The sequence below is a fragment of the Crocodylus porosus genome, unplaced genomic scaffold (genome assembly GCF_001723895.1).
Source record: "Crocodylus porosus isolate Cpor-Errol unplaced genomic scaffold, CroPor_comp1, whole genome shotgun sequence".
Taxonomy (NCBI): domain Eukaryota; kingdom Metazoa; phylum Chordata; order Crocodylia; family Crocodylidae; genus Crocodylus; species Crocodylus porosus.
The window spans coordinates 3,786,993-3,800,850 of NW_017728947.1; the positions used below are offsets into that span (position 1 = coordinate 3,786,993).

Sequence of the window (13,858 nt, forward strand, 5' to 3'; positions counted from 1 at the left end):
AAACGGTCTTGCAGGAGTTTGTGACCGTTCGACCTCGTCATCCCTTGGGGCGCTCTGGTGAACAGACGTTCCCCCAGACCCTGGTGGGCATCCCTGATAAACTTATAGGTGGCCATCAGATCACCCCTGAGCCTATGCTTTTCCAGGCTAAAGAGTCCCAAGATTAGTGGTGCTCAACATCTCTCTCTCTCATGGGCTAAGTGAATGATACAGAGCAAGTCTGTGGGCTGGATCTGACCCCACAAACAAGGCTCCAGGGCCCCATGCCACCCCTGCTCAGCCCTATGCATCAGAATTAGGCCATGCACTGTCCTGCACATCTGACCTAACCTGCAAGACCACAGCCCCTGCAGTTTCCCACATACCCAATGGGGGACACTGAGCACCACCAAATGACTTGGCACTGGGGCTGGATCTGGCCAGTGGGCTAGCAGTTGAACACCACTGGTGTAGGAGGTAGGCCTAGAATAGAAAATATTATGCGATGATATATGCTGCTGATATTTAAGCCTTGAATAAGAGTTGATAATCTAAACAGATCTATACACACAGAGAAGCAGTTAAGCCCTGAGAAGATTTACATAGATGTAGTATGAAAGGAGGGTGGAGAGTAAGTTACAATTATGAAACACTAGATCATTACCACAATATCCAATTCCATCCAGAACTCTCTTTTGAACAAGTCCAACTACTGAACTAAATTATATCAATCCAAGCCTTTTCAGTCCAATGGAACAAGGATAGGGATATGCTAAATGACAAGGTGAAAAAATAAGCCTAATGCCAGTGGAGTTTAAGTGGCATACAGTCATGCATAAGTAACTGGGGGCAACTCCCTCCAATCACTATATAACTTGTAGAGTAGCTCAGTGCTGTCCAACTGGTGGCCTGTGAGCTGTATGTAACCCCTGAAGGGTTAAGCATGGGGCCTGTGGGCTCCCACCCAAGTGACAGTCCCCACCCAAGTTGCTCTTACCCCAGCAGCCGAGAGGCAGCTGAAGTGCACAAGCTGTGCATGCGGCAAAGGGAGCTGGGCTGCCCACATCATGGGTGGGTGGTACACATGGCCAGGAGAGGCAGAGGGGCCAGGCTGCCTGTGTGGCATGAACAGCTGCTAGAGAGGAAGCAATACCCACACCGTGCAGGTAGCAGGGGATGCATTGGGCAGCTTGTGCAAGGAAGCCTGGGAGAGCACCCACCCAGCCATGTGGTTTGTAGCGCCTAGGTCTGTGACTCTTCTGGCGTGCAGCCCCTGGCTCCCCCATACTAGGATAGTCCTGGTGTAACTGTTGGGGCTGCTGCTCTTTTATGAGTGCTGGTGGATTCTGGGGTGAAGTGAGAGAAGACAAGCATTGTCATGATTAAAACAAGTAAAAAGTGAGGTACCTTCAGAGCAAGAAACTAGGAACAGAGCTTCCAAGTAAGGGCTTTACACATGCATGTACTGGCTTTACACATACATGTACAGGCACCTAGGAGGATGACCCCCGGCCTGTGTTTCCCCATAACTGGGGACTCACTATCAAGCAGAAGAGCACCAAGGCTGAAGTTTGTAAATATGATTCACTCATCTGCCCCAGGGTACAAAGAAGAAAATCCAGTTGGGTGAAATTCTGTAAACAAAGTGCAGACCTGCTTCCTGGTATTTCCGAACAGCTGCAATTTTAATTTTCTGAAACAGAGCAGGAACACTCATTCCTTGCCTGCATCAGCTTCTCGCACTGAAAAGACAACTGCAGGACTCAGAATCTTCTCTGGCTACAGCCTGTACCTGCTCTCACTTTCTTTTGCCAATTTCTACTCAAACGGTGCTTCCTTTGTCAAGGAAGCTTTAAAGGAGCAGCTCCTCTAAGTCATCTTTCCTCTTATCAGTTTGTCAACTCCTCTGTCCATGCACAGAAATGCAGCTTTCAGCAAATGCTTCCTCCAGTTTGAATGAAGTGCACTCTAAGTGAAAAAGGCTATCAAACTTCTCAGAGATAAAAATCCAGTCATTTCTTTGCTCTATCCCAGTCACTCATTTTTGGGTTGTTGTTTTTTTTCTTTTAAATCGTCTTGCTCACATTTTCTATAGTTAGTGCAAAATAACAACTTCTCTATTTTATGGGATATCAAACTCTTAGAGAAAATGATTAAAATTGAAAGTTAAAGTACAGCACCAGCACCAAGACTACCCTGTGACTTTTCTCCACTTGCATCCTACCAGCTTCAGTCCCTGTGCTGTCTATCTAGTCACATTAACAAGCTAACTCCTTTGAAAGCCTGAACTACAACAGGGATAAGCAGAAAAGGAAGGTTGGAGGTGAAAATGACTGTTGGACTAGTATCTTTCATCCTGTCAATCAACAGATTTCATGTACCAAGACACTGTGCCCACCGTCATTGCAACTGCCCTGATTTTAATCACTCAACATTCCAGACTACTTCTGAAACATTCAGACAGTTCCTTATTCCTTGTAGAAATGGATCTCAGTTATTCCCTGGTAATTGTCAGCAACAAAGCTCAGTCTTTTCCCGTTTACTTCTATACCTAGACTGCACGTGCTACAGTCTTCAGACAGGATTGCCTCTCAAGCTTCCTATACTTGAGGTCCTGTCAACATGTAAGATACTAACACCTTTGGAAGCTCACATGAGAGGTATTACACTCTGGCTGAAGCTTTCAGATTTCATCATGTCTTAGACAAGTGCAGCAATTTAATTCCCTACTTCTCATGCCCCCAGCTGCACCTACTGTATTCAAATGTATACAGGGAAACAGCACTTTCCTTTGCGCTTGACAGGTAGCCAGCCAGCCTTAAGAGACTGAATCAAGACTAGAGTGGACACATAAGAGACATTTCCTTTTCCTTTTGCAGTGCTATCATTTGCATTCTCCATGCCCAAGAGCCCAGGCAGACAGCCAATGGCCCACAGAGAGGGTTATCTGTCAAGTGGCCCGGTGCCCAGCCAGCATTCCAGCTTTGGAGAGAGTCCTGGGAGGCTTCCACCAATTCTTTTAGTCTTTCCTGCCTCTTATGAACTCCCACCAGCGCTTGCAGTCAAGTACCATTTTCGCTTTCCATGCCTCCCCCAGCTCACCCCAAACAAGGCATTTTGCTACTGCTACTTTGCTGATTGAGCTGGCATTGCAAGAGCTCGCTTATACCTTACTTTGTACTGTGGGAAAGGGCGATTTTCCCCACCCTCTGTAGTTGAATGGCTGGTGCCTGTATCCACCTCCCAATCTGCCTGCATTTCCACCCCCCTCCCTCCCATCGGGCCCCAGCCAGTGGCTCTCTAGGCTGTGCTGAAGCCACCGAAGCCCTCAACAGTGAACATGTACAGGTTGTCACTTACGTATTGCACACTGCCATGGTCTGACAAGACTCTCCTGTACAAAACTCTGAGATTGTACTATACTGTAAATTGATGTGGTGGAAGAAGGTGGTGGCTGAAAAAAGAAAAAAAGACACAAATTCAAAGATATAAACCACTTCTATTAACACTGGTAATCCCCCTAATACATTGTTAAGTAAAATAAGGGAGGGAAATGGCCTTTATCCTGTACTTGTGCTTTTGTATGCATTCAGTCTCCTTTGGCCAAATCCTGTTTAACTTAGTGATTAAGTAATTGTGGGGTTAAACAAAGATGAGGCATGAATGGTTCCGTTTTCCTGTAGCAAAAACACCATATGGCATCAGCTCCGCTCACTCACTAACCAGAGAGAATGGAAATGTCCTAACAGTAAGCTTCACCTGTGTAGCCAAACGCCCAACTCTTTCAACTTCAGTCTCGTTATTTTAAGTTGGACTTAATGCAGTTTTTCCTGCTATGCTTAAAGCACACACTGTTACACTGTGCTCCCTTGTAAAGCACCTCGGCTCTCACACAAAATCAGCATGACAGTAATTTAACTGAAGAGCAAGGGAACCATTACAAATTCATTTTAAGAGTTAACTGGCACAGTGTGTCAAGCTCACAAGATTCAAATCCTGCTCCAGAGAAACAGGACTAGAGTGGTCTGGCCAATTCCTAATAAGCACTAGTATACTTTGTATTAACATACATTTGCATTTATGGGAGCTCCTAAAGGCCTTTTAGGCACTGTTCAGATGCATAATGAAACTGTCAGCACCCAAAAGGCCAGCAAGCAGTTTCTCAGGATTAGCACCAAATGCTCAAGAAATAACCATGACTGGGTGTAGCTTTAGGTTAGGACTGGTAAAGCTGGCTGAACAGCAGGAGACAGGCAACTGGTCAGAAACAAGAGACAATGGGGTACTGATGCAGCATTTGCTCACAGAATATAAATTTTAGTCAAGATAATTCCACAGAGATTTGGAAGGGAATGGAGAAGAAAATCCAGCCAAAAGATATATGCTGCCTGCTTTAAAAAAAAAAAACAACAACAACAATCTGGATGATTCATTAGGACTTGCCTACAAGTCAGACTTTTTAAAAAATGTTTTTAAAACACCAACACCTCCAGCCATAAACATGGTCGAGCCAGCAGGCTTAGCAAACCTTTCAAAAGGAAAATGATGGCCCTCAAGAGACCTCTAAAGAGGTTAATGTCCTCATTGGCGTATCACTGAGAGGGGTAAGAAGGGGAAGAATGCATTAATATTTCTACCCTGAAGAGTGCAGCTGGCTTGCACCAAACAATTTTGGGTAAAGAGAGATGTAATAGCTGCAACAATATCAAACAATACTAATACTAGCTGTTAAGATGTAACTGTTATGCCTGCATGAGCCTGTGGTCAATGAAGTGCAGTGAAAAAAATGCAACTCAATCTGTTTCATTCTTAGGGTCACAAGTTAGGGCAATTTAGCTAAATTGTATCATGCAGACATAACAGCTTGACATGCTTCCAGCAGGGTCCCTATCCCTTCTAAAGCAGCTACAATAAAATGTATGTTTGTCTATAACCTTAGCTTCCCGTTTGTCTATAACCTTAGCTTCCCTTTGAGATACACTGATCAACATTGCACAATAATCATGTTAAAACATTCAGTGACTATTTAAGTGCTGAAAACAGTCAATAGGAAACCTGAAAAATAAGAGGCTTTCTGGGCGTGGACATCAGGCTTCAAGCTGTATTCATGTTACTTACTGTTACTGGCTAGCCACTCATTGAGATCTATTTCTCGTGGTAACATCACTAGTTCCTTGAATTCAAAGTCAGTAATTCTGGACTTTGTGTATTCTGGCTCTAGATAGAGTTTCTTCTCTTCTGGTGCTGGCTTTTTACCATTTGGTTTTCCCTTGGATTTCCTACAAAGGAACAAAAATGGAAATGAAAAGCTACCATTAGTCCTGGAAAGCATTGTAGTGCTGACTATCTAATTTCTCCACCGCCTGCATTTGCTTGCTCTCTTTCGTAGCACATCATCTGATTCATTCATTTCACTGTTAGGAGTCCTCCACAGATCCCTCTAGCAAAGAAGAGGGATGCACTGTATTTACTTTAATATAAGTTGACCCCCTCCCCTCACTATCAGCATGAGGGGGAAACCCCCTTGTCTTCGATCTGCATATAAAGTGGAAGGGGAAACAGGCAGCTGATGAGGCTACAACTCTGGCCCTGACTCAGGGCCAAAGTCAGACCCACAGCATCCTCCTGCAGCTTCTGCCCGTCTTCCCCCTTCCTAGCTTGGCTCAAGGCTCAGGCTGGGGTTTCTTTTGGGAAACTCCTTCACCTGCCCTGGACACTGCTGCATGGCCAGGCAAGTGCTGAGCTGCCATGTGCTGTGCTTCAACCTGAGCAAGGTCAGTTAGGGGGTTGGGGGGTGAAGGGAAAAGAGAAGGGGACAAAGCAGAGACTGGGGGAATTGCAGGGGGGAGGGGAAAGACTAGGAGCACAGGGGAGGAGCAGAGGCCATAAAGATGGGGGTGGGGAGTGCAAGTGGCAGGGGGCAGAAAGACTGCAGAGTTAAGAAGTGGACAGGGCAAAGAGCAAGGGATCCATCTGACCTCCCCCCCCCCCACATACACCAACTCCCGCCCAGCTACTGCCTTTCCCTGCTGTACTGCGTATGCATGTGTGCATGGGGGGGTAAGGGGGTGGCATTCAAGACAACCCTTCAATACTTAAATTCTATACCTGGAAAATTATAACAAATTTATTTTGAATCTAATTATTGAGGGGGGGGGGGTCCTTATATACAGGGATGGCTTCTATTAGAGTAAATATGGTAACACCCAGGAACTCTCATATCTGAAGGTCAACTGCCTTCATCTTCAGGTATTCTGCATCTCTCTCACAAGTTTCTTGTATTAAAGAAAATGCAGGTAATCAAAAACAAACACACAGTAACAGTACACACTTTCTTTGTATTATCATGCAAATTTGGGGTTTCATCTTGAAATGCAGACTTAGTCATTATAGATCCTCCACTCTATCTGGTCTATTTGGCCTGCAGGCTCTTTCCAGGCACTGACAGTTTCATTATGCATATGGACAGGGACTTTAGGAACTCCCATAAAGCTAACATGCATCAATATAGTCTGTTGCATGCTACAACAGCATTTAGTACCTGCTATTGAAGGGGGTGTGTCGAGGAGGAATAAAACAGTTCAGATAATTACACGTGAAGTGAGTGGTACAAGTAAAGGTTTCATAATCAAGGTTTCCCTAACACAGCCAGATTAGAGAAGATTTTTGAGCAACAGCATTCCAGTCCCAGCACACTTCTGAGAGGAGACTAAGGTTTTCTGGAGTAAGCATGAAACTGGGCAGTGAACATTAAGATAAAACGAGCTCTCCCCATTTCAAGCAGTGCCCTTGTGTTCAGGTCTACGGGACAGAAAGACTTGATGCATTACATCACATTTCAAATCACCCAACATCTCATACTTCAGTTATAAGAAATTTGGAAGTGCATTGTGCTATGGAATCCATCGCTGGGGTTTTTCTAAAATGCAGACAGCCATGTGCTACAATGTGTATTTACATACAGGACATGTTATCTTTTCCCTCTACCTTATCAAAGAGAAATCACCTACCCCAATTGCCACAGCCTTCCTCAGAGTCCAATCCCAAGAGTCTCAATCCAAACTATAGTACTATGCCTGACTGTCAATAATTAGGGTCTGAATGTGCCAACACACCACCTTTTCATGAAGCAGCATGCAGACTCCAGCTTCTGTGCGTTGATCTCCCATGTCTCTACAGACACAAAACGAACCTAACTGGAAGACTCAGCTTTGGTGCTGAGCAAGAGAATACTGCAAGTACTGTGTGCTTAGCGCTGGCACATACATTCTAGGACAGCAGATGCCAAGATTACTTTTGATCACACTTGGTTAGTATAAACTACACTTCTCAGAGCTACATGAAGAGCCCACCTCTGGAGATCAAGGCAGCAAGTTTGTCGAAATTAAACCCAATTCTCTCCCAGGGAAATCCGACTTCACTTTCATGCTACAAACAGGCAGCATGCAGACTTCAAAGGAATCTTCAAGCAGTGCCCTTGTCCAGATGCATGGGAACTGTAATTACAACTGCTGAAGATCCTGTGGAAACCATGATTTACAGTTCAGTAAAGCCTAAAGGAAGTCTACAGTGTCTCTCACTACCAAAGAGACAAGGATTATGAGTATTTAATTTCTTCGAGGAATAAACCTAGGAAGAACCACCCAAAAAACAATTCACATGGCCCATGCCATTATTCTGCACGTTCGTATGGGAGACCTAGACTGGTGTTCTGCTCTCTTACTCTGCAAGATTACAAATGTATCAGGGGAGAGCATCAGGGGCTAGGCTAACAACTATTTACCAAAGCATCAGACCAGATGAGGAAAAACTTCCTCACAGTTCATGTGACCAGACTCTGAGATAGACTCCCAGAAGGCATGGTGTAGGCACCTACGCTGGAGATCTTCGAAAGGAAACTGGACGCATACCTTGCTGGAGTTATTTGACCCAGCAGTCTTTCCTGCCTGGAGCAAGGGGGGGGGGGGGGTGAACCCAATGATCTCACAAGGTCCCTTCCAGCCCTAAACTTCTCTGAATCTATGAGATGGCAGAAATTAGGACAACCATATGAGAGTGCCTCACAACCACATCAGTTTTATACATAGCACAAAGTAATGGGAAGATGCAACTTGCTTACTGCCTTGAGAAAGGACCAAGAAAAGAAGCAACAGAGAGATCATCTTAGCTGCAAAGGACTCCCTCACCTTGTCTGTCTGAACATTGTGTACACACATGCCACATGTACACACGTGAGAGTGTTTACAAGCCACAGAAAACACTATAGGGAGGCTCAAGCTGAGGGAATGTGGCTGTACTTCCATCTCACTAAAGTAACAAGGTTTAAATTTCCTGGCTGTGAGAGTACTTTTGTGACCCAAAGTATTATATATAAACTAAGAGAAGTGGAACAAGGTGGTCAACTAAATTTCTACCTATTCAAAGACTAGCTAAATTTATTATGCTGCTCGTCTCACCCAGTTTCTACCATGAGCAAATTGACCAGATCAAGTTTATAAAATCTAGAAGGTCTCTTTCCTGAGTTCATCAAATGAACTGATTCTTCCAACTACTTCCAAAGAGGCATTCTGCATTGGGCTTGGGTTCAATTACTTCATGTTAAAGCATGCCTTACAGTGGAGACATTAAACACAGGAGAGCTGCAAAGTAAAACCCACACCATTCCAGGTACTGAGAACAAATGGCTTGTCTTCACTTTGTTTGCTACATCTTATTTTATTCTCCAGGTGCAAATGAAAAACAAAGAGTCCAAGAAACAAGCAACTGTTGCTCTGAGGGGTTTTAAAGCACCTATGCAGGTATATTTTACTTATGCTCAGTTCCTAGATCTACTCAAAGACTCGCAACACTCCCAATTGCTGTACAGTGAAAAAGGTTGAGTAGCACCAAAAGCAGCCTTTTGCAGTAACCAGTCTCTTTTTTAAAAATCAGACTATCCTGTAAACATAGGAGCAGCCTGCTGACCTCTTCCTTGTGCAGGAATGCCATGCTCAGACTTGGAACCAGCTTATCCTGATAGAAAACAGCATAAATCCAGTTGAAACTATGTTCTTTGCCCCAAGCTAGCCAAGAGGACTCCAGACAATCAATTCACTTTGTTCCAAGCAGAGATCTGTATCCCCTGCAACATGCTGCTCAAACCAACCCAGGCAGGTTTTATGCAGTGCTTTCACACCTTCTGGGCACCCACAGTGGAAAAACATTGTGTGTGTGGGTTAAAAATCTTATTTCAGGAGGATTCAGAGCATTCACAACAGTAAATAGGGGTCAGTTTTCAAAACTGAAACCAGTTCTGAACTGGAGAAACTGCACAAGTGTCCTCAATCCTAAAGGACCATCATGAAAAAAAATTCACTAAACCACTATCAGCTCATACTAATGGAAAGTGGTGCTCCAAGGAGAACAAAATCTGATCCTTGTCTCGACTTTAGGACACTGTGACATCGAGGGCTGGAGACAGGGTTGGAAGGATGCTGTGCCACGTCAGCCAAGAACAAGCTTCCATGAAGAAAAGGATTAAGAAAACCTGTCATGAAGGGCTGGAGGTGGGGAGGGAGCAACCACTGCAGGAAGCCAGACATGGGGAGATTGAGGTTAATTCACTATTCAGTGAATAAGAAGTGGGTTGTTCCTACCCTGACCTTGCACAATGCCTCTTCCCCCTCCAAAAATAAGATGTTCTCAGTACAAAGCAATTTATTTTCACTGAGTTAGCAATGTGTGTTCAGAAACTTGCTATGTGCCATCCTTCATAAAACCTCTAGCTCTCCACATGAAGATTAGTTACTCTGCTCAACTGGCGTACGCAACTACTTTGTGTTATTGTAGAGTGCAAAGGATGCTAAATCCCTCTCTACAAAAACCTGGGCTCTGGATCTCAAGCATCTCAGAAATGAGCTTCCTAAAGAACAATGGATTCCCTTTTCAGATGTCTTGGTAAGTCTCTCAAAAAGGTGAGTGGACGGCCAAAACTCAGCCTTGCCAAATCAACGAACCTTCTTCAATACAGAAGCTTTATTCAGCCAGCAAAAACTCTTGAATGTCAAGCTGCAGACAACAACAGAAAATATTTTGCTAACCTTTTGCTGCTGCTGCTGCTGAGTGCTGGAGAAAGCCTACAAAAGTTGTTTCTGCTGGGTAATTTTCAAGGTGATGGTGCAACAGTAGCAGGTCATTTTTGTAGCAATAGTATCAGTTTAGATTGCAGGAACAAAGGCAAATTTGAGAGACTCAAGTGCATCAAATTTTACACTTGTCAAAAACTGCGTATCTTCTTTCAAAGGGGCACACCTCAAATTGCAAAGCAATGTTCCTGGCGTATTAGCTGAGGTGAATTAAATTGTATTATTTTAGTGCCTCAGGTGCAAAGTGCCAGTTCTAGTTTGCAAGCTGGTCATCACGAGTGTGCGCGGTTTTTTTATGCGACTGCACTCACCACGCAAACGAGGATACCACCAGGCGACAGCACTGCAGAAAAATAACATTTCTTAAGCAGGATAACACTTAAGGAAGAACCCACATTAATTGTGTTGCAAGCAAACCATGCCATGCCAACCTGTTACTACATATTCAACTAAATGTTCACGCTGAATGTAGTTACCTACAAATATAAATTAACGGACTCTCTGCAAACACCTATGCCTCCAACACCCATGCCCAACGAAGAATCCTTTATCCTCCTTTTTATGCATGTTATAAAAGGTTTGAGTCAAGATCTTTGTGAATTCTTGATTTAATTAAAAAAATTAAAAGTAAAAGAGTTTTACATGGCTTTTTCCACAATATCAGAGTGCACACAGCAAGAACTCACACAGCCTTCAATATAGCAACCTGCTTATGATGAGAATGGCACAGCTAAGATACATCCTGCAGTTTTTACAACTTGCTCAAGAAATATCTAACACCACTGCTGACCTGGAGGCACAGCACTGTCAATCCTCTGTACAAACCATGCCTTGATTCAGACTTTACATCTCCATCCGATGGGCTTTACCATTACCTCCACTTACTATTCAAGATTCTTTAACCCAGGCCTGCAAAGTTTGCAAAAGCTTTTGTCTTTTTCCACGCACATTTGGTGGGTACAGTTAAGGAGTCAGATAATCTCCTAATCCACATTTTAATTGATATTTAGCATATACTGAAGGATTTAAAGCAATTCCTTTCCTGTTGGGATACAGGAACAGTTTACTTCTTTCCACCAACTACAAGGAAATACAGATCAGCTCTGTTTACTAACAGGGAAGCAGGATTACAAACTCATCTCTTTCAGACAACCGTCCAGTAAGATGTTATATCCAAAGAAAAAGCTTAGCGGAAGAAAGTGCCACAATACGAACCATACCATATCAAGGGGAAGGAGGGAGGAAGGGAGGAGGGACAAGAGTAAGGAGAGGATGCTGGCAGTACACAGGTCACTATGTGAAGAGTTTTTGAAGTTAAGTAAACCAGCTCCAGACAGACAATACGTTCATTAAAGCTCTGCTGCTTCTAGCTGGGCTGCCATGCTCTCAGCTTTGTACTCAGCTGAGAAAACATTTCAGCTGGATGCCTGCCTGGATCACTTCTAGAGAAACAAGACACAGAGGACAACTGCAGCTAGCAACAAGCCAACTGAGTGGCTTTGATCACTTTCCTTAACCAGCCACATTCTATTTCTTAAAACGATGTAATAAAAATGTGAGCACCCTGCATCTCAGGCCCCAGGTCTATTAGCTTAATTCCTTAAATCAAGACCTGGAGCTCCTGCTCCCCCAACCCTTCTTCCATTTGTCGTCAGTTTGCAGTTCAATAACATTTTTGGCCTAAACACTGCCTTTTGAGTTGAGCATCTTGAAAACAACGGACAGGTATTAATTTAGTCCCATGCTCTTGCGAGGTACTACCCTTGGGTCACAGGTGGAAAGTAAGATGTTCAAAGCCTATACACATTAGGGCAAGGGTGGGCAATTATTTGGGCCCACAGGCCACACAGGCAGTTCTGGGGAGCTGTCACGAACTGGTCAGCACCTCCCACACCTCTGCAACAGCCCAGAGCCCACATGCCCCAAGGCTCCTTGCCACCACAGCCACCAGCACCCAGCAGCAGCTTGACCCCTGCCTGCCCACTGTCCGCTCTGGACTCACCCCAGCTGGAACGGACCAGCTGTCAACCTGCTGAAACCCATGCATGTAGCCTCAATCCTGTGCCTGCTCCAGACCACCTGCCCATACAGAGCAGTGGTGGCAGCTGGGAAGGGCTGCTGCTGGGCGTGGAGGAAAAGTGGCCCATCCCTCTTGCCACTGCCAGGTCTTTCTTGCTGTAGCTGCCTGGAGCCTGCACCCAGGCTGCCTTATGGCTCCGCTCCATCACCATCACTGATGTCTCCGGGCGACCTGGCAGGGCAGTAGCAGCAGTGGAAAGGAGCAGCAGGGCAGCCCAGGTGCAGGCTCCAGGTGGCTGCAGCAGCAGAAAGGGTGAGGGGCCACTTTTCCCCTAAGCCTAGCAGCAGTGTCTGCCCGCCCACTGCCACCACTGCTCGGCACAGACAGGCAGTCTGAAGCAAGCACAGGGAGAGCTGGAGTTGGGGCTGTGCATGCAGATTCCAGCTGATATGGAGCTGGTCCACTCTGGCTGGGGCAAGTCCAGAACAGGTGTGGGGCAGAGCTGTGCACATGGATTCCTGCCAGTACCATGGGGCTGGGGCCAGCAGCAGCAGCAGCAGGTCAGGAGAATCTGCCACTGCCTGGGCTACCTAGAAACGTGGTTCAGACACCAAGCTATCCCAGTCTCTATGGGCCGGATTTGGCCTGTGGGCCATATTTTGCCCACCCCCGCATTTGGGTATGGGTATATGAGTTAGTTATTGGGAGGTAAAGAAATGGGGAATTACTGTGCATCATCTGTTCTGAGCTAACAGCCTATGCACACATTTTTTAAATGAAAGCCAATCCATGGAAACATAGCTCTCTTTCATTCATAGTGGAAGTGAAGTAAGCCAAGTTAAATTTACTTCATATGAGTTCTGAATGACAGCAACTACTCAGTGGTTTAATGCAGTCTAACTAATCAGCTCTAAGATTGTTCTTTAGTTTGTTGAAATAAAATTTCTGGTTGTTTCTGTGTAACAAGACCCAAGTTAAGCTAAAGGCAAAGTAAATAGGACTTAATCAGGTATAAATACATCTGCATCAGGACTTTCCACCAGTTTAACTAGATCACACAGAACAGGCTTCAATGACTTGCCCAAAGACAGTCTGTCTCAAATTCAGCAAGTTAGACTAGTCTCCACCCACTAAGGCGCATACTACTCTATTGTTCCAACATGTTACAACCATGAGCATAGTGTGGGGCTAAATGAATACCTGTACATTGTTTTGAAGATACTCAATATTCAGTGTAAGAACATAAGACAGACCAGACTGCGTAAGAGCACAGGTACATCCATAGCCTACTGCCTTGTCTCTCACAGTGGCAGGGTAGCACACCAATGGTAGGTAACCCCCATTATCATCAGGGAGTTGCTGTGTGACTTCTCACAGAATATATTTAACGCTTGAATTTCTTAATAATGACAAAGTTCTGCTCTATGGCTCTTTCCTCCCCTAAAAATTAACCAATTTTGATCCCATGCAATAATTTTGATCAGCAGTAAAGAAAGAGGCTGGCCTATCTAAAGCCCTTTGAAAATCATCATTACTTTGAGAGTAACCCAAGTTGAAAGAGAAAGCAACAGAAGAAAGAAGCAGCGAGCTGCAAGACACAGCTCCAAATGTCTTTCTCCCCTTCTGGAATATGCACCAAGTTCCAATTCCAACCCGGTTTCAAACATGCGGAAATTGGCAATTGGAAATTACAGCAAGTCGGACAGGGACTCCACACCAAGTTTCCCGTCTCTCC

The 13,858-nt window shown here is 44.8% G+C and overlaps 1 protein-coding gene across 5 annotated transcripts in view; it reads right to left on the bottom strand.

Annotated features, from left to right (window-relative positions):
* The window catches only part of MOB2 (MOB kinase activator 2), a 190,522-nt gene that overhangs the window by 11,849 nt on the left and 164,815 nt on the right, over positions 1–13,858 (bottom strand). For all 5 annotated transcript variants that reach the window (XM_019551618.1, XM_019551616.1, XM_019551615.1 and 2 more), the window contains exons 2-3: positions 5,098–5,258; positions 3,340–3,433 (exon numbers count right to left, since the gene is read on the bottom strand). In XM_019551618.1, coding sequence (XP_019407163.1) covers positions 3,340–3,433; positions 5,098–5,258 — 255 coding nt within the window. The remainder of the gene's footprint in view (positions 1–3,339; positions 3,434–5,097; positions 5,259–13,858) is intronic.